The following is a 22580-nucleotide window of genomic DNA, read 5'->3' as shown; positions in this document are numbered from 1 at the left end:
AGATGCGTTTGATATAAGTTTCCCTTCTTGTATTAGCATCTCTGCTGCCTCTTTATACTCATCTGGCAAGTGTTGTAACAGGGTTTCAAGTGTATCATAATGAGCCCTGTCATATCTGGCTAAGAGTGCCTGTGTGTTGGAGATGCGCCAGATATTGGCCGCTTGAGCTGCCACCATTTTCCCTGATGCTTCTAGAACTTTAGATTCTTTGTCAGGGGGAGGAGCATCACCCGTTGTTTGCGAGTTCGCCCTCTTCCAGGCATTGGAAATAACCAGAGAGTCCAACGGCAACTGTCCCTTGATATACGTAGGGTCCCCAGGTGCCGGTTTGTATTTCTTCTCAATTCTGGGGTTTATAACCCTTGCCCTTGTGGTCTCCTTAAAAATGTCTCCAGCATGTTTTAGGACACCCTTTAGCATTGGTAGAGTCTTGACAGTTCTCTCTGAGGTTGAGAAGGTGTCAAACAAAAAATCCTCTTCAATTGGGTCAGCATGGAGCTGGACATCATGATTTTTTGACGCCCTTTCAATAAGTGCATTAAACGCAGCCGTGTCTTCAGTAGGCGAGGTTTTAACAGCATAGACATGACTGTCGGGGGCAGTTTGTGGATCTCCTGGGTCAGCAGCGTCTGTCCAGGGTTCAGTGTGATCTTCAGGATCAGTGTCAACAGGATAGCTGTACGCCTCATTGTCACCATCCCCTGCCTCCACATCTGAGTATGTGGGTGAGATAGGGGCAGTGTCATGTCCATGTGGTGTTATAGGTTCAAAGAGAAGAGGTGACGTAGCAGAATCCCTCTTTTTCTTTAATGGAATTTTATATGACTCCATAGGCTGTTCAGGCGCGATCTTTCACTTGAAAATAGAAAGTCTACCCGTCTCGGCGTCGATGAATTGCCTCGACTGATCTTCAGGGGAAGGCTGTCGATGCTTGGTGGCCACCTCCGCAGTTGTAGGCTTCGGCCCCATGGACACCTTCTTGGTCGCTTCGACGGCCATCCTGGGGGGAAGGCCTTAGGTACCACTTTCGGCGGCAGAGTGAACTGAATGGGTGCCGACGGTTTTGGAGGTTTACTGACCGCCTTCGGGGGTGGAGTAGCCTTTGGTCCGACAGTAGTAGCCTTTTCTTTAATGCGTTTTAGCGAGTCCGACACCTGCTTCGAAAAGGAGGCGGACGGCTGTGTTGACTCGACGGGTTCCTTCGAGCCACCGCCGGGTGTGGACTCGAGGTCTGCACTGCTTTTAGCCTTGTCGGGTCGACGCTTAGGATCGAGAACTTTCTGAGTTCCGAGTCCCTTGTCTGTGTCGACGGTCTTCGGCGCCGACTTCTTCGGGTCGACGTCCTTGACCGGTTTCTTCGGTGCCCCGGTTTTTGGCTCGACACCCTTTAGCAACCTCACCGGGTCGATAACACTCTTCTGTTTTGTCGGTGCCGATGGTTCAGAGGCCTTCGAACCGACCAAAACAATACGCACTTTTTGTTTCGATTTAGCGTCCAGTGCTTTCTGTTGTGTAGACACAGACGCTTTCGGTTTCGATCGGTCAACCGATGGCTCGTTAGAAATGTCTATAGCCGGGCCTTGGGGCGAGGCTGTAGAACCAAGTGTACGATCTTGGGTAAGGCCATGTGGCGATCCCTCGACCTGAGCCTTATCGAGTGTTTTGGTTGCGGCCCCCGTACCAACGGCTGGGCCTAGCTCCTCGCTCGAGCTATCTTCCACGGCCCCAAAGGCCTCATCGTTGTCTCCTACCTCTTCGACGACGTCTTCATTATCGACCATTTCCACATCCGCGTCGTAACTAGAGTCGATCTCCGAAGCAGACTCTAGTTACGCCCCCTCTCTGGCCCCGCCCCCCGCCCAGTTCAAATAGCGCTGAATGAGAGCGCGATTTGATTGACTCTTCACTCCTGAGGCGGAAAGCCGGGAGCATACATGTAAACTGTCGCATTTTTTAAAAATTTTAATACTTTGAGTGTTATTCTGTTGTGTTTTAAAATCATTTCGCCTACCTGGCAAAAGCATCTTTTACTCGCTCTGGGAGCCTGCTGAGTGCAAGCAGCGCCTCCCAAACGCCGACCTACGCCCCCTGATCGCCGCCATTGACGGCGTGCAGCGAGACCACGCCCCCTCTCTGGCCACGCCCCGCCCAGTTCAAATAGCGCTGAATGAGAGCGCGATTTGATTGACTCTTCACTCCTGAGGCGGAAAGCCGGGAGCATACATGTAAACTGTCGCATTTTTTAAAAATTTTAATACTTGTGTTATTCTGTTTTGTTTTAAAATCATTTCGCCTACCGTATTTTCCGGCGTATAAGACGACCCGGCGTATAAGACGACCCCCCACTTTGCTTGATCAAATTTAGGTTTTGTGCTATACTCGCCGTATAAGACTACCCCAAGAATACCCCCACTTCCAGCACAGTCCAACGCTCTACTTGTACCTTGTACGCTTTTATAACCTGCACACTTATCACTTTTTTCTCTTGTAATGTACCGATTGCTACCTCATGTATTTTGTTATACCGGTAACCTGCACACTTATCACTTTTTTCTCTTGTAATGTACCGATTGCTACCTCATGTATTTTGTTATACCGGTAACCTGCACACTTATCACTTTTTTCTCTTGTAATGTACCGATTGCTACCTCATGTATTTTGGTTGCTCGCTATTGTCACTTTTGAACCATGTAACTTAGGCGGGCAATGTTTCTTCCACCTTGCTTGTATGCTGGGAATATTGCAAGCCTACCGTAATCTCTCCACCCGCTAGTCCTCCGAGTACGCTCAGCTTACCGCAGTGAAGCAGCTCCAGTGCCCGGCGGCGTCCTCCGACTCCGTGGATGCTATCGCGGATCCTCAGCGTTGTCCACCGATGCAATGCTCCGGCGGGAATCCTCCGGCATTATGGCTGCCAATTTCTGCGGGAGGCCTCGGGGTTACCCACCAGGCAGTAGGGGCGAAGTTGTAGCGAAGTTGCGGCTTGAAAGCCAATTGTGCGCGGGAGCCCCCAGGATGCAATACTCTTCAACTCTTCACCTCTGTGGCTGGCGGGCGGATTAGAGCCACCCTCCCCCACCTCCGGCTGGATTAGAGCCACCCTCCCCCACCTCCGGCTGGGCCGGAAGCGCGAGAACCTTCAGGAGTAGTCCGCGCTGTTGAAAAAAACCACGAAAACAAACAGTCTAATTTTGTATCCGGCGTATAAGACGACCCCCAACTTTTCAGAAAATTTTAAGGGGTTAAAAGGTCGTCTTATACGCCGGAAAATACGGTACCCGGCAAAAGCATCTTTTACTCGCTCTGGGAGCCTGCTGAGTGCAAGCAGCGCCTCCCAAACGCCGACCTACGCCCCTTGATCGCCGCCATTGACGGCGTGCAGCGAGGCCACGCCCCCTCTCTGGCCACGCCCCCCGCCCAGTTCAAATAGCTCTGAATGAGAGCGCGATTTGATTGACTCTTTAATCCTGAGGCGGAAAGCCGGGAGCATACATGTAAACTGTCGCATTTTTTAAAAATTTTAATACTTTGAATGTTATTCTGTTGTGTTTTAAAATCATTTCGCCTACCTGGCAAAAGCATGTTTTACTCGCTCTGGGAGCCTGCTGAGTGCAAGCAGCGCCTCCCAAACGCCGACCTACGCCCCCTGATCGCCGCCATTGACGGCGTGCAGCGAGGCCACGCCCCCTCTCTGGCCACGCCCCCCCCGCCCAGTTCAAATAGCGCTGAATGAGAGCGCGATTTGATTGACTCTTCACTCCTGAGGCGGAAAGCCGGGAGCATACATGTAAACTGTCGCATTTTTTATAAATTTTAATACTTTGAATGTTATTCTGTTGTGTTTTAAAATCATTTCGCCTACCTGACAAAAGCATCTTTTACTCGCTCTGGGAGCCTGCTGAGTGCAAGCAGTGCCTCCCAAACGCCGACCTACGCCCCCTGATCGCCGCCATTGACGGCGTGCAGCGAGGCCACGCCCCCTCTCTGTCCACGCCCCCCGGCCCAATTCAAATAGCGCTGAATGAGAGCGCGATTTGATTGACTCTTCACTCCTGAGGCGGAAAGCCGGGAGCATACATGTAAACTGTCGCATTTTTTAAAAATGTTAATACTTTGAGTGTTATTCTGTTGTGTTTTAAAATCATTTCGCCTACCTGGCAAAAGCATCTTTTACTCGCTCTGGGAGCCTGCTGAGTGCAAGCAGCGCCTCCCAAACGCCGACCTACGCCCCCTGATCGCCGCCATTGACGGCGTGCAGTGAGGCCACGCCCCCTCTCTGGCCACACCCCCCCTGCCTCTCCCTCACTATAAAATGCACCACTGGAGGAAGCGCAGCGGACGAGCGCAGTGGGAGCGCCGTTTGCGCGCCGAAGGCGCGCTTAAGGCAAGCTCGTCTGCGCTCGTCCGCGACCAGCGCAGAAAACTCTGCCCAAATTTGCTCGCAGCCCCCACGCTATACGCGGGAAACCCTGATTAACCTGCGAGAATTCGCTCACGAAGGTAAGCTCATCTTTGACGACACCGCCTTTCCACTGCTTGACTTCACTTATAAGGGTCTGCTCCTGGGAGGCCTTCTGAATGTCAGATCACTGCCAAAGCATGCTAACGAAATACATTTCTTATTCGAACACAGTCTAAAGAACAACCACAACCTCTCAACACTATGCGCAAAGCTCCCTCCTGCGAAGACTTCGCCTCGTTCTTTAACCAAAAAACTGACAACATAAAGAATGATCTCCTCTTGGACGCAAGCCTCTATCCCAAACCCCAGCGCATAACACCCACTAAACCAAAAAACAATGCTACCTGGTCAACCTTTGCCACCTACACGGAAGAAGAAATTGGCAATCTGCTCAGCACTCTGAAACCATCCAATCACCTCACGGACCCCCTTCCTGCTAACGCTGTAAAAGTCCTCACCCCGACGCTCCTTCCACTTTGGACCAAAATTATTAACAGCTCACTTCAACAAGGGATCATCCCCGACTCCCTCAAAGTTGGACAAGTAACACCTTTGCTAAAGAAACCTACAGCCGACCCCTCTGACCTGAACAACTACCGTCCCATTACCAACATTCCGACTCTTGCCAAACTGCTGGAAAAATGCGCACAAATACAATTGACTAAACATATTACTCAATTTGATCTCCTCAACTCTCATCAATCAGGCTTCCGAGCTAATCACAGTACGGAAACTGCAATGATTCACATAGTCGACGACGCCCTCCAAATCCTAGATCATAACGATACCTGCCTCCTCATCCTCCTTGATCTCTCCTCCGCATTTGACACCGTCAAACATGAGAACTTACTCGAACTATTAAACACAAGAATGGGCCTATCAGGAACTGTGCTCAAATGGTTCACTTCCTTTCTGCATAACAGGTCGCAGAAATTCAAAAGCAACAACTTGATGTCCGCACCAAGATCTGTATCGCTAGGCGTACCACAAGGATCCTCCCTATCCCCAACTTTGTTCAACCTAGTTATGGAACCTCTCACCACCTTGCTGCAAGAATCCAATGTACACTTCCACATGTATGCTGATGACACCCAACTCTATCTCAAACTACAATCACCCAAAGACATCACGCTCTTGAACTCAACGATCAGAAGCACCCAATCTTGGTTGGCCGCTAATCATCTCAAACTCAATGCCCTTAAAACAGAGTTCCTCCTGATCTCACCTCCCGCTAAGATCACTACCGCACAAATGTGGCTTAAAGACCTAACGGCACTCAATGTTCAACCCACCATCGTGGACTCTGCGAAATCTTTGGGCATAACACTTGACACCACTCTCAGCATGCAGGAACACATCAACAAAGCAACCAAGGGAGCAAACTACCAAATCAACACCCTTAGGAAACTTAAACCTTTCCTTCCAGCCAAAGACTTCCAAACTGCGGTACAATCACTAGTCATACCTCGAATAGAATACGGCAGCACCGCCCTCTGCGGTCTCCCCCTAGCTACTACGGCACCCATAAGAGCCTCTCTAAACGCCGCAGCGAGACTTATCACTGGATCAAAAAAACACTCACACATTTCCCCTGACTTCAAATCACTGAACTGGCTGCCGTTTGAAGCCAGAATACACCTGAAAATCGCTTGTATGACCCACAAGGCTGTCCACTTGAACTCCCCTAGATACCTCGCTCAGAAGCTGACGATTTCGGAAGGCTCCAGAAACACTAGAGGCGCAAACAATCTTTTGCTAAAGCCTAAAAGATTCCGCAAGGAAAAAACCTATAAACGCTCTTTCTCAGGAATGGCGCCCAGGATTTGGAACTCACTCCCCCCTAAAACAAGGCTCATCACCTCTACCATACTTTTCAAGAGAGAAGTAAAAGCAATCCTCATGGCCAAATACACCTGAACCAATATAGGGGAAAAACTACAGAGACTTGATACTCATCTGTACTACTTGTTCGAACCCTTGTATTTTTATTGTACTTTTTATTTTGACTTTGAAATTGAATTACTTGATTGTGTTATGACATCACTTCAATGTACTGTTAACATGGTGGAGGTATCTGCGTATACATGTTCCCCTCCTCTGTAAAGCGCTCTGATATCTGCGAAGATCTTGTTCGCGCTATATAAAACTTTCAAATAAATAATTAATCTCCTCATAGAATCCCACCACCTGGATGTCCTCTTCCTAACCGAAACGTGGACTCACGCAGACTGCGACATTGAATTAGCATGGGCTTGCCCTCAAGACTTCAAAATTTTGCACCTTCCCAGACCCAAAGGCCGGGGTGGTGGAGTAGGCATCATATATAGAGCCTCCTGGCACATTAATACCATTGACATAGACTCAGTTGCCGGGACTGAGCTCTTTGGCCTTTCCATAAACTGCCACTCCGGAGGCATCTTTACGGCAATTATTTGCTACCGACCTCCAGGGTCTTTCACTTCCCAACAACAGCAAGCGCTACTGACCATCTTCACGAACATGGCAACCTCCCATAATAAATTAATCATTCTAGGGGACTTCAACCCCTGGCCAAACAGGAGCCTAGACACTGGTCTAGAAAACCTCCTGCTCTCCTGCGAAAGCGTGGGACTCCACCAACTGGTTCAGCAACCTACCCACTCAGCAGGCCGCCGACTGAACCTCATCTTTTCCAATCATGGTTTAACACATTTGAACGACATTCTGCCCATGAGCTGGACAGATCATGCTCTTATCAAATTCTACATTTCCACCACAAAAACTAGAAAGCTGAATAAAAACGCCCCATCAGAATTTAATTATAGAGACTGGAAAGCTCTGGAAAAACTGAGCTCCACCACCACCGTCTTCAACGTAGACAATAGCTTCTCCCCAATCAACCCGGTTAAAGACAACTATAGAGCCTTTTGCACGAGGATAGTATCCACCACGGACTCTATTGCTCCACTAAAAAGATGCAAACCTAAAAACAGAGCACCAGCCCCTTGGTACAACGACTCCCTGAAAACCCTCAAATTAGCCTGTAAACAGGCCGAGAGGAAGTGGAGACAAGGCTACTGCGACTCACACAAAATTAGCTGGAAAAACAAGCTCCTTGAATACAAATCAGCCATCACAGAGAGCAAATCCACCTATTACTGCTCCACTATAGTCAACGCCGCAAATAGCTCCAAAAGCATCTTGCAGATCCTTGACAACCTTATCCACCCTGACTGTGCCAAGAAAACTATCCCCCCTTCTCAGACCCTCTGCGATAATCTCGCACAGTTCTTCACGAACAAAATTGAGACAATCATTCAGAATCTTGCAACTCCCCCTCCTCAAGATAACCTAAACTCGCCCGGAGCCGCTATTACCAACCTTGAGCCGCCGAGCCAAGGACACCTACCAAGGGAACGCCTACAGGCTCTCCCCCCTATCCCCGAAGTAGATTTTGAGAGACTGGCACACGGAATCACTTCTGGGTCCCCCCTCGACCCTTTGCCCCCTAAAACCTGGAAAGCGTGCGGAAATGAACCATTCCACACCCTCCGCAAGATCTGTAACCAATCTCTGGGCTGTGGATTTGTCCCCACCCCCTGGAAGCAAGCACTCATCACCCCGCTGCTGAAAAAACCCTCCTTGAAACCCGAGTGCCTAGCCAATTTTCGACCTATATCGCTCCTACCCTTTCCAGCGAAAGTGGTGGAACGCTGGGTTAGCTCCTGTCTTTCGGCACACCTTGAGCAGAATCACATCCTGGACGACCTCCAATTCGGTTTTCGCCCAGCCCATGGCACCGAAACGGCGGTGCTTACAGCCATGGAAGAACTTCGGATGCGTGCAGACAGGGGCCACGCAGTAGCCTTGATCTTATTGGACCTGTCTGCCGCATTCGATACGGTTAACCATGTGATTCTGCTGAAGAGGCTCAGAGAGGCAGGGGTCGAAGGCACCGCCCTGCTCTGGTTCCACTCATACTTGAGAGATAGGAAACAGGCTGTGTCTCCCCCCCCGCCCCCTTTCAATCCGCTTTTTCCCCAGTACCTCACGGTGTACCCCAGGGCTCGTCCATTAGCCCGATCCTTTTTAACGTTTATCTAAAACCACTGATCACGTTAATCAAATCCCACAGATTGAAAACGGTAAACTACGCGGAAGACACCCAGCTCATCCTCTCCTGGGAGGGGGAGGACTCAATCCCCATGGAATCGTTCCATGACTGCTTAAGAGACACAGCCGGCTGGCTGCACATGAATTCCCTGCAATTCAATTCCTCCAAGACCGAGGTCCTGTTCTGCTCTGCGAGCCGGATTCCTCGCTTATTTCCTACAGAATTCTGGCCCCCGGAAAACCCAGAAAAACCACAGCCGGTCACTAGTGTCCGCAATCTGGGTGTTATGCTAAACAACAACCTCAGCATGGAAACGCAGGTAACTAAAACAGTCTCTACTTGCTCAGCCCTACTGCGTTCTTTACGCAAAATCATGCCACTACTCCCCGCCCAGGCCCGAGCACTAATAGTCAGGTGCACTATCCTTAGTCGCCTTGACTATTGTAATGCTCTTTTGCTCGAGTCTCCAGCTGCTCTACTGGACAGACTCCAAAGAGTCCAGTCAGCTGCAGCCAAACTGGCCCTCGGTTGGACCAGGAGATCCTCGGCCACAGCAGCCTTAGCCGAGCTACATTGGCTCCCTCTGAAGCAGCGAATTGCCTTTAAAGCACTCTGCCTCGTCTTCAAGGCACTACACGGAACGGGCCCCAGATCCCTACAAAAAATGTTCTCCTGGTACACCCCCACCAGAACTCTCCGATCCACCTCAGCCTGCCTTGTGTCGGTACCCAGATTTAACAAGGTAAGGACCGGGGGAAGATCCTTTAAAGTGGCCGCAGCCAAACTTTGGAACAGTTTGCCGGTCGACATTCGCCAAATTCCAACACTCCTACCTTTCAGAAAGCGAATCAAAACCTGGCTCTTCCCCAAACCCGTTCACTGCTAAACTCCCTAATTAGCCTCCCGTCTCTTTCCATCCTAAGGAGTGAGCCTCAGCGCCAGGATACCTGTCAGGTGACAGTTGCGCTATATAAGTGTTTTAAATAAATAATAAATAAATAAGGATCAGACAGGTTCTCTTGAACTTCCTGCGTAACTCCCTCATCTTCCTCGGCATCGAAGATGTTCACCGGGTCAGGTGCCGTCTGCTGGGCCTCCTTCCGCACAGCGCGTCGAAGGCGAATCGTCTTCTTGGAGCGGAACCGAGAACAAGCCATACAGCTGGCTTCATCGTGATCCGGAGACAGGCACTTGTTGCACACCGGGTGGACATCGATGTGAGGATACTTGGAGTTGCAAACGGGACATCTCTTGAACGGGCTCCGTTCCATGATGGATCGTCGATAAGGCCTCTGGCGTCGACCGGGCCTTCAGTGCCGAAAAGCCACGCGGCTCCTCTTGATGTCCGGCTCGGGGACAGAGCTGGAACAAGTACTGGGCACCGATCGCAAAGACAATACCGACGATAACTAAAGGCCTTTTGGCCAAAGAGAACGTTTTTTATAGATTCCGAACTTGAGTTAACAAATAGACATCCGAACCCAATGGCGGAAAAAAACTATCTGAGGATGGAGTGGATGCCCATGCGCACTGTAGTCCAGGGGAGGCCCCACCTATCTCGTGATACTTAGAAGACTCTTCCAGGACAACAATGTGCAATCATCCAGACCCAACACTAGGCGGCGATCTATGCACAGATATGAATTCAGCAGCCCACATGCCTCGAACACTGAAAATGGAGACTCTTACCGCACTAGTTGCTTCCCCCACACTCCTCCCATGCTCCTATTTTACTGCCACAGGAATCAATGGACTCCGAAGTGCCTCTTCCTCCCTTACAACAGGGAGAGGGAGCAGGAGCTACTGCCGAAGTTGTACCGGGCAGAGAAAGCCTTCCGGAAGCTCCAGGGACCCACCGCTTCCATTCTTTTGCGGCGCGTAGTATGCGGCAACCCGGCATGTCCTCTGGCGCTCTACCGGTGTCTCTCACCATCCAGGTAGCCCGTACCGTTCCGAGCCTTCCAGGTGAAATGTAGAAAGCGAAGGGCGAAGGGGAGAAAAAGACAAGGAAAATAGAAAAACGAAGAAGCCAGGTGTAATCTTATGAAGAACTCGAACTCGGAGCCGCTAGCTAGCACTTCCAGCGTGGATCAAAGACGCCACACATTTCGGGAGCTCCGCCTACGGCCGTTAGCTTCCGTCCGCCATGTTCCCCGAGAGACAGCAGCCTTGTTGTGGGAGTTGTTATTCTGGGGTTAGTCTCAGGGGTCCCCCAGGGTCAAGGATGCACTCTTGTTACACCCTCATCTGTAGTAGGGCGGCCAGGTGCAGAGTGCTGAGGTCCAATGTTATCCAAGGGGGGATCGGGGGGCTTCGGTTGGTGGTAACTGACGAGCAGGTCACTGGGTTGTGGAAAGAAAGCTCCTGGACTTAAGCTCAGAGCAAATGGGGGTTTCGGCCAGCACAAAAGAAGTGCCCTAAGTGACATTGGGGCGGCTGGGTGCAGATTGCTGTTTTGTCGTCGGAAGCCCTGTAGCTTTCAATGGGGAGTCTCCGGTTTGCAAAAGCACTAGAGGCTCGGGTACGAAAGTCTTCTAGGTACGATCACCACTTGGAGGTAAGTTGAGATGTAGGGGGTTGACTAGGCACAGTCGGTTCGGCCACCAAAGGCCGTGGGGTGTCTGGTGCAGGGGTGCCTTTTAGGGTCGGATCTTCTTACCAGCTCCTGGTCGTGGTTGGGGGGGATCTTCCGGTTTGACGCTGCAGGTGTCAGCTGGAGGCTTGAGGCAGGTCAGGGGTCGCCAGATCTTGGGTCAGGATCGCCGGGAAGACCTCCTCTTGGTGTTGAGCCACTCGAACTCGGGCTGTGGGTGTCAGGTGCAGAGTGGTACAAACTTGCAGGTCCTTGCGGACCTGGAGTCTGTTGTTTGAACATTTATGGTATTCACAGGAGACAGAGTCTTTGGGATTGAAGGCAGGCAGGTCCTCCAGGTTTCTTGAGGCTGCTGGCTGCAGGACACACCGGGATTTCGCTGGAGCAGGTTCGAGGTGGGGACAGGCCAGTACGGCTGGGGCCAAGTCAGTGGGCTTCCTCCTCTTGTTAGCTTCGGCACGGCTGTTCGGTCCTTCTTTTTCTTTTCATCTTGTAGGTTTTTGTCTGAGGAAGCAATTTTCAGGGGTGCCCCTAAATACTAGATTTAGAGGCGTTACAGGTAGGTAAAAGATTGGGACAATGGCTCCCTTCACATGGGGTGGGAACATCCCCTATTATGCCACCCTCCAGTGGGAGGGGGCATAAGCCTTTCCATGGTTGGCTGGGTCCCCCTCATCTGCAAGATGGCGGGGACTGAAAGTAGTGCTTCTCCGCGCCTCCCCCGCCTGAGGGGTGGAGTTGGCAGAGGTGTGCGCACCTCTCTTCCTCACTATTTTTTCCAGCTGGTTCTCCTGCCCAAAGTGGGGGTCAGAACCAGTGGGTACCAGTTCCTGAAAGCAGTAAGTGGCCTGGGAAAGCTCACAAAGGCGGCAACCCTGCCCATCCTGGAGGAGGAGGCTTGGCATCTCAACCCAGGATGTGCATTGTTTCAGGACACTGAGAGCAGCAGGGGTCCAGAACCATGTCTGTGGTGGCAGCTGAAAGCAACCACACACCCTGGACACTAGTGGTAGGTCGTTTTTCAGGGGGCATCTCTAAGATGCGCTCCTTCTCTTTCCTCGCAGCCAAAGCATGGAACGCCCTTCCGCTCCACCTCAGACAGACAACATTGCTCCCCATCTTCGCAAGAAACCTCAAAACCTGGCTTTTCGACAGACCCCCTCCTTGATGGAATGGAACCTGCACCCCTCCCACCCCCCCACACCTAGCGCCTTGAGACCCTTACGGGTGAGTAGTCGCGCTTTAACAAACTCCTGATTGATTGATTGATTGTGTGCATTTTTTATTAAATCCCACACTGGCATCAGTGTGGGTTTAATGTGCTGAGAAGTTTGATACCAAACTTCTTAGTTTTCAGTGCAGCCATTGTGGTGCTGTCGAGTTTGTAATAATAAATTCCAAGCACCATATACTCTTAACGGCAGCACTGCACTTACAATGTCTAAGAATGAACTTAGACACTGTAGGGGTACAGGGCTCATGTGCCTGTACCCTCACCACTGGTATAGGGCACCCAGTTAGAGGGGTTACTGATCTATGCTAGGGCAGTGGGTTGTAGGCTTGGCACACAGAGATGTGTGCCATGTTGACTCTTCACTTTGTTCTGCACCAAGACACACACCTGCAAAGGCAGTGTGTGAGCGTAACAGTGCAGGGCCTCTAAGGGTGGCATAATAAGTGCTGCAGCCCTTAGAGGTCTTTCCTGGTCACAGTGCCCTGGGTACCTGTGGTACCATTTACCAAGGGCTGATCTGTGGCCAGAGATGCCAATTGGGTTTTGTTTTTAATGCAGGTTTAAGGAAAGAACATTGGCCCTGGTCACCTGATGTGCAGGAGCCCAGGGCACACTCAGTCAAAGCACATCAGCAGTTCAGCAAAAGGTGGGGGTTACCATGCAGAAAGAGGGCACATTCTCACAGCCACATAAAAGGCAGTCTTTAATATGATCATTGGTAATGTAACATGATGTAAAGTTTCAAATGGTGCCTTCCTCAATTGTGTGAGCACCATATGTAAAGTCCAAGTGGGTACCTTTTCTGGAAGTGTAATTCTCTTTGCTCCTTCTAGGAACCGCATAATGACTGGTGCTGTGAAGAAACGTTTGTCAATGTGGCTCCTTGTGCATGCCACTACTGCTGCTAAATGAACCTTTAAAGATTAATACGTCAGCTTACAGTCTATGTGTTAAGTACTTTAGTACTGTCTTATCTATTGTGTTCTTCTTAAATAATCCTTCCTTAAGACCCCAGAGTGAGTATCTTTTCCATTTATCTATATAACACTTTCTAGCTGTTGGTTTCCTTGCCTCTCTTAAGACGGCCATTGTATTCTCTGGTAATTTTAGTAAAAGAAAAATTCTCAATCTTCAGTAGCCATGCTGCCAGGCTTAAATACTATGGGTGAAGCACCCTTCCTTCTTGCATTGACAACAGATCTTGTCTGATTGTTAATTTGTGAATATTTTCCTGGGATAGTGCTATTAGTTCTGAGAATCATGTTTGTCTCATCCACTGTGGTGCAATTAGTATCTGGCTCACATGCTGCTCCTGCGTTTGCTAATCACTCTTTGAAGTAGTGGTATTGGGAGGAAAAGCGTAAGCAATTTTCCCTAACCAATCTACTTACAGTGCATTTCCTATAGACTGGTGATAATGTCTGGAGGAAAAGCATTGTTGTTTTGTGGTCTGTGATGTTCAAATAGATCTATTTCTAGTGTTCCCAATTTCTGAAATATCCACCGTTTGGTTCAGCTCCCATTCGTGAGATCATGAGGTTTGTCTGCTCAATCTGTATGCTTCGACACAGTCCTTTCCTGGTAGATGGACTGCTAGGATCTCCATCTTCTTTTGAATAGCCCAGTTCCCCAGTTCTTGAACTAATCTTGACAGAGGTAGAGCCTGCGTCCCACCCTGTTTGTGTAAAACACGGTGGTTGTGTTGTCCGTTTGAATCAATATTGTTCCCCCCCCCCCCCCCCCCCCCCAAGCTATTTTTGAAAGAATACTGTCTTTAGTTCCAGGATGTTGAGGTGTTGTACTGCATCCTGCTCTTTCCTGGCTTCCCTCCCCTTGAGATTGTTCATGTGTGCTCCCCAGCCCATCTGTAAGCATATGTTGTTATGGTCCAGTTGGACTTGGTTGTGTATATGTTCTTCCCTGTGTTATATGTGATCAGTTCCACCATGCTATCTATCCTTTGCGTGATAACCACTAGATCTTCCCAACTCCCGGTTGCCTGTGACCAATGGTGTTGTAACCATTCCTGAAATCGTCTCATGTGGAGGTTTGTGTTAGGTATCAAAGGAATGCAAGAAGCCATCATTCCTTCTTAGGTCCAGCAACCAGCTATTACTTCAGGTTCCTAGACATTATAAGACCAGACAGGGAGGTCGTGCCCTTTCCATTATGGGCCCGCGCCTATGGAACAATCTTCCCCTTTCCCTCAGAGAGTGCCCGAGCCATCTAGCTTTTAGGAAACGCCTAAAGACAACTCTATTCTAGTTGGAGCGCTGCCCGACCTGTTCTTCACAGCACCGCGCGGAGATACACCTTCGGGTGTGATGCCGGCGCGTTACAAGCCCATAAATAAATAAATAAATTCCTAGTAGCTTCCCCAACGTGCTCACTGTCATAGCTTGCCCCTTCTGGTAGTGCTGTATTTCCTTCAATAGTGCTACTGTTCTCTTCTTGCTGGGGAATACTTTCCCTAGAACTTAATTTATCCTGGCCCCCAAGAAAATGTTCTCTTGTTCTGGTTCGGGAGATGACTTCTCCTTGTGTGTTGAGAATCCTAGCTAGTATAGAGTTCTAATTACTTGCTGAATGTGATCTTTGCATTTTTTGTGTGAGTTTACTCTTACTAGTATGGCTAAATGTGTATGCCTTGCCTTTGAAGGTGTGCTGGTACTGCAGCTAGACACTTTGTAAATAATCTTAGTGGCAATTTTATTCAGAATGGCTGTTCCTTGAGCTGGTAGTCTCTTTTGTCTACCACAAATCTGAGGAATTGTTTGTGACCTGTGCTCATGGAAATGTGTGAATAAGCGTCCTTTAAGTTTATTGTTGCCATGTAATCCCCTACTTCAAGTTTTGTTATTACCACTTGCAGGGTTATCATTTTGAACTTTTTGTTTTTATACATTTGTTTAAAAACCTAAAGTCTAGAATTGGTAGCAGTGTCCCATCTACATTTGGAATTAGGAATTATGGTGAGTAGTTCCCATTGTTTATTGCTATGTTTGGTACTAATTCTATAGCATCCTATGGCAACATTTCCTCTACTTCCTTGAGCAGACGTGATGTTTCCTCCTTTGAATGTACCCTTTTCCATGGCCCCTTGCATGGAGGTGTCTTGTCGAATTCTATGCAATATCTGTATTGTATTATGTTTAAAGCCCATTTGTCTGAAGCGATCTTACTCTACTCCTGAAAGAAGTTCTTGATTCTGCTTCCAGCTGGTGTTGAATGTAGAGGTTCTTAATATTCTATTTCTGTACTCTTGTCTGTTTGTTGTCGCATTACTTCACTCCTGGATGCTTTTAGAGTGTCCGTTGTAATCTTTGATAAGTCTCTCAGTTGCGGGGGTGCTCCTCCCCTTTCTGGTTGTCCTCTTACGCATGGGCATCCTCGAAAGGACAGTCTTCCCTTCTGGTACCACCAATTTTGTTGTTGTTGGCTTGACTACCTTCCAGATATGTTGAGTGGTATGTCTGATGGGATGTTCCAAGATGGAATGAGTCCCTTCCTCTGAGTCTTTGTGAGGGTACTGTTCCCCTAAGTATATTGCCTCTGAACTGCAGAGCCCACGTTGACTTTGCTGTTTTGTTATCCTTTTTCAACTGATTCAGAGTTTCATAAATCACACTCTCGAACAGTTGTTCCCCACTGAATGGTGCATTTAGTATGTTCGTTTGCACTACTGGTTTAAAACCTGAAATTCTCAACCAGGCATGGAGTCGCTCTATAATGTCTATCATCACCTGCCTGCTTGATACATTAGCTGCATTCAGTGCAGGTTTTAAACAAGTATTTGCAATATTTCTGTCATCCAAGGTGTGCAGCCCTTTTTTGGTACTGCTCAGGGAGGTGTCTCATCAGTTCCCATATTTCCTCCCAATGTTGATTGGCGCGATGATTGAGTAGTGTGTTGGATTTTGCAATACGTCACTGATTTTAAGCTTTTCTCACAACCTTTCGACGCACGAGGTCCATCCTCTTACTTTCCTTATCTGGAGGAGGTCCTGCCTTGGGAAGGTAGCGCTCTTCCTTGCAGTTGATGTTATTATTGAATCCGCTGTAACTATTCCTTTCTATGTAGCTTGGATCTTTGGAAGAGTATCTATACTTCTCCTCTGCCCTAGGGGTACCTGCTTTACATGTTGCAGGGTCTTTAAATACCTCCTTTCCTTGATTCAGTACACTTGAGAGCATTGACCAAAATGGATTCCTTGATTGTGTGGGCTGGAAAGTCTCTAATAGAAAACATGATTTTGGCTTCTCCTACTCTAAGTGCACCCCATATTTATCTGCTGCGTTCTTTAATACTTGGTGTTAAACCCCAACATCGTCAGGTGGTTGTGATGGCCTTGACGGATAAGTGTCTACACCTTCTTCAAGTGAATCTGTTTTGAGATCCTGCCATTCTGTCTCCTGGTATTCTGAAGCTTCGGAACCCTTGTAGATCTGTTCCTCCTCATCTTCATAGTAGATTACTTCTTCTGGCTCTTCTTGAGGTTCAGGAGTTAAAGGTGGCTCTATTTACTCAAGACTTTGGGCCTCTTGATCCTTTGATGTTGAAGACTTTGTTGGGATATGAAATTGTTTTAGACTTTTGTCAAAGCTTTCCTTCTTTTGTAGAAGAATCTCCACTTCAGCCTCGAGTCGTCTCTTCATTCTACCTTGACCACCTGTTCGACATCGAGATTGTCAGGCTTCTGTTCGACAATGAAGAGTCTTTAGAAGACAACATGTTCGGCAAACAGTGTTGTTCTACACTATCCCGCTCCTGTTTGCAACGTTGATGCGTCTTTTCCTCGACCATCCTTCAACATCTTTGATTTTTTTGGGTGTCTTTACTGCTACAGTGGGAGAGAAGCTGGGTTTCTGTTGCAGTAACGCCCCCCCCCCCCCACACCTTTTGCCAGACAACTGATGCACTCTGACTTGATGTGCCCTGGGTCCCTGCCAATTGGGTTCCCAGGGCCTGTGTTCTTTTCCCAAAACTGTACCTTGTGCACCCAATTAGCACTCTCTGGCCACAGGTCAGCCCCTGGTAAATGGTACCACAGGTACCCAGGGCACTGTGACCGGGGAAGGCCTCTAAGGGCGTCAGCACTTATTGTGCCATCCTTAGAGGTCCTGTACCTTTACCCTCACACACTGCCCTTGCAGGCTGCATGTTTTGGTGCAGAGCCTACCCCCAGAACCTCAACTCCCACTAGTGAAAACTTACTCTAAAACCAATAACACTATTTTCCTCCATTGGATAACATTGACTGATGAGTTTGTAAGTCTAAAGTAATTCTTAAAAATTGCACTAACAAAAACGATTTTACTTACCTGTTCACAGGAAATGTCCCAGGGTAGTATTCAGGTATACTACACTGTGTAAGATAAGTAATCTCAAAAGTAACTTACTCTAAACCCTATACAAAGTATATGTACTGTATTCTGAAAAGCATTGCATCATCAGTAACACTACTGTAATCAAATCAAAGTACATTTACCATTGCAATCCAAACTGTGTTACAATCTGTATATTTTCTGCAACGTAGTTACCACTTACCTGTACTAGGTTCGGTTCTAGGAAATAAAATAACTAATAGAATATTTTTATACAAAAACAATTGTTCTGAAGTTCAGTCTTTGAGTGTGTGAAATCATTTGCTGATTGAGAGTGTACAACAAATGCTTAACACTGTCCTCTGATAAACCCTTACTGCTCGACAACACTACCACAAATACAGAGTAAGGTACTATCTAACCTTACCTCTGCCTACCTTTGGGGTTCCACTGGACTCTGTGCACAGTATACCTTAATTTGGAATAGTATATACAGAGCCAGCTTCCTACACAGTGTCCTTTTCGAAGGATCAGAGGGTACATTTCTCTCTGGTCAAGCCTGCGGCCATTGAGTGCTTCGACACCGATGCTGCCTGTGAGGATTTAGAGTTCGATTTTCACGACTCAGGTAAGCTCTTCAAGGACGATGGTTCTTTTACCTTGGTCCCATAAGACTTTGTGCACCCTTTTGTGTTGACGTCCACAATCTGGATGTCGGCCTCCGTATCTCTCTCTGGTCCTTCGGCAACATTCTCCTCTAGATGCTTGAGAAGCCCAAGTCTAGTAGATCGGGGTGGGATGTTGGCCCTGCATGTTATGTGTTCTCTGCCGCTGTCTTACCCTCAAAGTCTTCAGGGTGAACACTGAACAGGCGTTGCAATCGTCACTTCGGTGATCTACCGGCAGGAGGAGTTTGCAGACTGGGTGTTGGTCCTACTTATGTTGACAGTTTTTGCAAAACTGGAACGGTGTCTTCTCCATCACCACGTACAGGGAGCCCCCAGCAGGTGCAATCTCCAGAACTGCTGATGAGAATACATGTCCCCCTCACTGCTCTGGTACCTTATTTTTCTTCTAATTGTTGGAGAGCCTTCATTTAGAACGGCAGAAAAAAATAATCGAAAGATGGCGGAAAAAAAATATCTAAAGAGGGCGACAAAATATGGGAGCTTCCGGAGGAAGCACGACAACGTCACAAGTGGAGGTCCGTTGACACCCACCAACAAAATGGATGCCTGTTGATACCCACCAACAACAAAAAATCAAAAAGAGTAAAAGGAGGTTTTTAGGAAGAATTCCGGACCCACCCACTAGATGGCAGAATAATGCACAGCATGTGAATCCAGGCAAGATTCACACTGCAAAAACATAATGACTCCCATTTCAGCTTTTGGAAAAACGCTAAACATCATGCTGTCAAAAACAGGACATTGCAGAAGATTCTGAACCAGTCCAACACAGAATATCAAGCATCACAAAACTGATTTAAAGATCCACTGTGTACTTAAGTTCCAATGCAACACTGCAATTTTGTCTATTTATTTTGCACAGGCACTAAATGACAGGCTCTGCAGTGTGAGCATGCATCCAACATAGGATAAAATATGTCTTTACCGAAACTCATACTAAGAAAACTAAATAACTCTGCATCTGTTTAAACACTGTAAAACCTATCCATTGCTCTTTTTCAATGACAGTATGGCAGGCAATCTTCCAATTTCTTACTACGTCTTAGTCAGATTCCAGACTTTGACAAAATAGTGGTCCCTAATAGCTGTTTTTACTTGTTTTCTAGCACTGAACTATGCATCCGAATCTTAGTTATTTATGACATCATGTGGTACAAAAATTGGAAATGCCCCACTATCCGTTTCCTTTTTCCTTCTAATATGCTTCTTTACAAACTTTAATATATATTTAAACTGTACCTGGGGCACACTACTACCACAACTTTCCTCAACCAGTTCCGACTCCACAAATTCTTCTCTCTCTGCTTCGTGTTCTTCAATCTGGAAAGATATGATGAAACAAATGTATATAATTTTATATATAAAACTGACTGCATTGAATACTATTTATTACTAATTTAATTTCTATAAGTCCATACGAAAAAAACCTGAACACGGTAAACCCACTATCCTGCATTCAATCATTAAAAATATTATCTTTGTACGGTGTTATCCCTTATGATTTCAAATTCTGCTCATAATAAGGGAAATGTAAAAATAAAAAAAAAACACATATTGTCAATTGCTACACCTTCCTGTGGAACAGACTTCCCAGGGAGGTGGGTGGGCTCATGAGATTCTACAGCTCTACATGCCAAGAACAGATGCATACTGGGTAACGAATATGCTACTTACCAGTATGCATCTGTTCTTGGCATGTAGGGCTGCTGGCATTCATATCTGTGCATAGATCTCCGCCTAGTGTTGCTCCTCCCCTGGACTACAGTGCGCATGGGCATCCTCTCTATCTTCAGATTGTTTTTCGCCATTGTGGCAGAGATGGAGTGTAATACAGTGAGTGATGTCCATGCTACATAGTAATTCTGAATGCTACAGCTGCTACAGGCGCCGGGGAGGAGGGTGGGCGATATGAATGTCAGCAGCCCTACATGCCAAGAACAGATGCATACTGGTAAGTAGCATATTCGATTCGAGGCATGTGGGCTGCTGAATTCATATCTGTGCATAGATTACATAGCAGTCCCTCCTGTTAGCGGCGGCTGCCCGTGCCAGCTGCAGCAGTCTGAAAAAGAGTTTTGAGAACAGCCTGTCCTACAGCTGCCTGCTGTTTGGAATGCACATCTACGCAGTAGTGTTTCGTAAATGTATGTGTGGTGGACCAAGTGGCTGCCTTACATATCTCTTCTAAAGGAATATTCCCCAGGAAAGCCATGGACGCTCCCAACTTACGTGTGGAGTGTGCTCGTGGTGGAATGGTCAGTGTGCGTTTAGCCTTAGCATAGCAAATCTGTATACACTTAACGATCCACCTGGCTATCCCTGATTTGGAAATGGGGTTGCCTTTGTGTTGTGGAGAAAAGGCAACAAAAAGCTGTTTTGTTTTTCTGAAATCCTTTGTTCTGTCTATATAGTACAATAGAGCCCTCTTGACATCTAACATGTGTAGGGATCTCTCTCAGCGACATTTTCTGGATTGGGAAAGAAAACTGGCAGTTCTATGGTCTGGTTCATGTGGAACTGCGAAATCACCTTAGGCATAAAGGTAGGGTTGATGCGTAATACGACCCTATTTGCGTGGACCAGTATGAACGGCTCTTGAATGGTTAGTGCCTGGAGTTCACTAACTCTTCTTAGTGAGGTAATGGCTACTAGGAAAGCAACTTTCCAGGTCAGAAATTGAATCTCACAAGAGTGTAGAGGTTCAAAAGGCGGTCCCATTAATCTGGTGAGGACCACATTCAGGTTCCAGACTGGTGACGATGGGTGTCTGGGAGGGATCACTCTTTTAAGTCCTTCCAGAAAAGGTTTAATGGCAGGCACTCTAAACAGTGAGAGGTGCTGCCTGTTCTGAAGATAGGCTGCTATGGCGGATAAATGTATACGAATGGAACTGTACGCTAGATTACATCTGTATAAGTGCAACAAATAACAGATAATGTTCTGAATAGATGCATCCAGCGGGTTAATGTCATTGTTGGTACAATATATGACAAACCTTTTCCATTTAGCCGCATTGCATGCTCTGGTTGTGGGCCGTCTTGCTTCCTTGATGATATTCATACATTCTGGTGGCAAGTTGAGGTAGCCAAATTCTAGGACTTCAGGAGCCAGATCGCCAGGTTGAGCTGTTCCGGATCCGGATGCTGAATGTCGCCATGGTTCTGCGTCAAAAGCCTGGGTGTGAGGCACAGCCTCTGATGGGGTACCACGGATAGTTCTAGAAACGTGGTGTACCATGGTTGGCGTGCCCACATTGGAGCAACCAGGATGAGCGTCATCGAGTGTTGCCGTAGTTTCCGCGCCACCAGCGGTATCAAAGGTGCTGGGGGAAAAGCGTACGCAAATTTGCCTGACCAGTTCATCCATATCGCATTGCCCTGCGACTGTGGATGTGGGGACCTGCTTGCGAAGCTTTGGCATTTTGCGTTTTCCCTTGTGGCGAACAGGTCTATCCGTGGATGACCCCACTGCTGAAAGTACGGTTGGAGCACTGATGGATGTATCTCCCACTCATTCATCTGGTGGCTGTGTCTGCTGAGCAGATCCGCCATCTGGTTGTCTTTGCCCGGGAGGTGTTCCGCCATGAGGAAGATGTTCCTCTGAATGGCCCACTTCCACATGCTATGAGCCAGATGAGACAACTGTGGAGAGTGTGTGCCTCCCTGCTTCTGTACGTAGTACATGGCAGTCATGTTGTCCGTCCGGATCAACACGACTTTGTTGCACAAGTGTACCTTGAAAGCTTTCATCGCCATGAAGATTGCCATCAGTTCCAGAAGGTTGATGTGCATCTTCTTTTGCTGTGCTGTCCATAGTCCCTGCACTGTGTAGTGGAGTACATGAGCTCCCCATCCCTGGAGAGACGCGTCAGTTGTCAGTACAATTTGTGGCACAGGCTCTTGGAACGGTCGGCCCTTGCAAAGGTTTTGTGGGTTCCATCAATGCAGAGAGTTGAATGCCCGACCGCTCACCAACACTAGGTCTTTTAACTGTCCTTGAGCCTGATTCCACTGACGTGCTAAGCACTCCTGAAGCGGACGCATGTGTAGTCTCGCGTGCGGGACTATGAAAATGCAGGAGGCCATCATGCCTATCAACTGCATGAACACCTTCGCTGGAAGCGAGTGTTGAGGTCTGAATTTTTGTATTTGCAATTGCATGCTGTGTATTCTTGCTGAATTTGG

The 22580-nt window shown here is 47.9% G+C and overlaps 1 protein-coding gene across 1 annotated transcript in view; it reads right to left on the bottom strand.

Annotated features, from left to right (window-relative positions):
* The window catches only part of TASOR2 (transcription activation suppressor family member 2), a 911282-nt gene that overhangs the window by 411237 nt on the left and 477465 nt on the right, over window positions 1-22580 (bottom strand). Inside the window, exon 23 of the mRNA XM_086918936.1 lies at window positions 19636-19716. Coding sequence (XP_086775062.1) covers window positions 19636-19716 — 81 coding nt within the window. The remainder of the gene's footprint in view (window positions 1-19635; window positions 19717-22580) is intronic.

This window comes from Lissotriton vulgaris, chromosome 1_1 (assembly GCF_964263255.1).
Source record: "Lissotriton vulgaris chromosome 1_1, aLisVul1.2, whole genome shotgun sequence".
In the NCBI taxonomy this organism is placed as follows: domain Eukaryota; kingdom Metazoa; phylum Chordata; class Amphibia; order Caudata; family Salamandridae; genus Lissotriton; species Lissotriton vulgaris.
The sequence above is the reverse complement of the archived record's forward strand: the minus strand, read 5'-3'. Positions and strand labels throughout refer to the sequence as shown.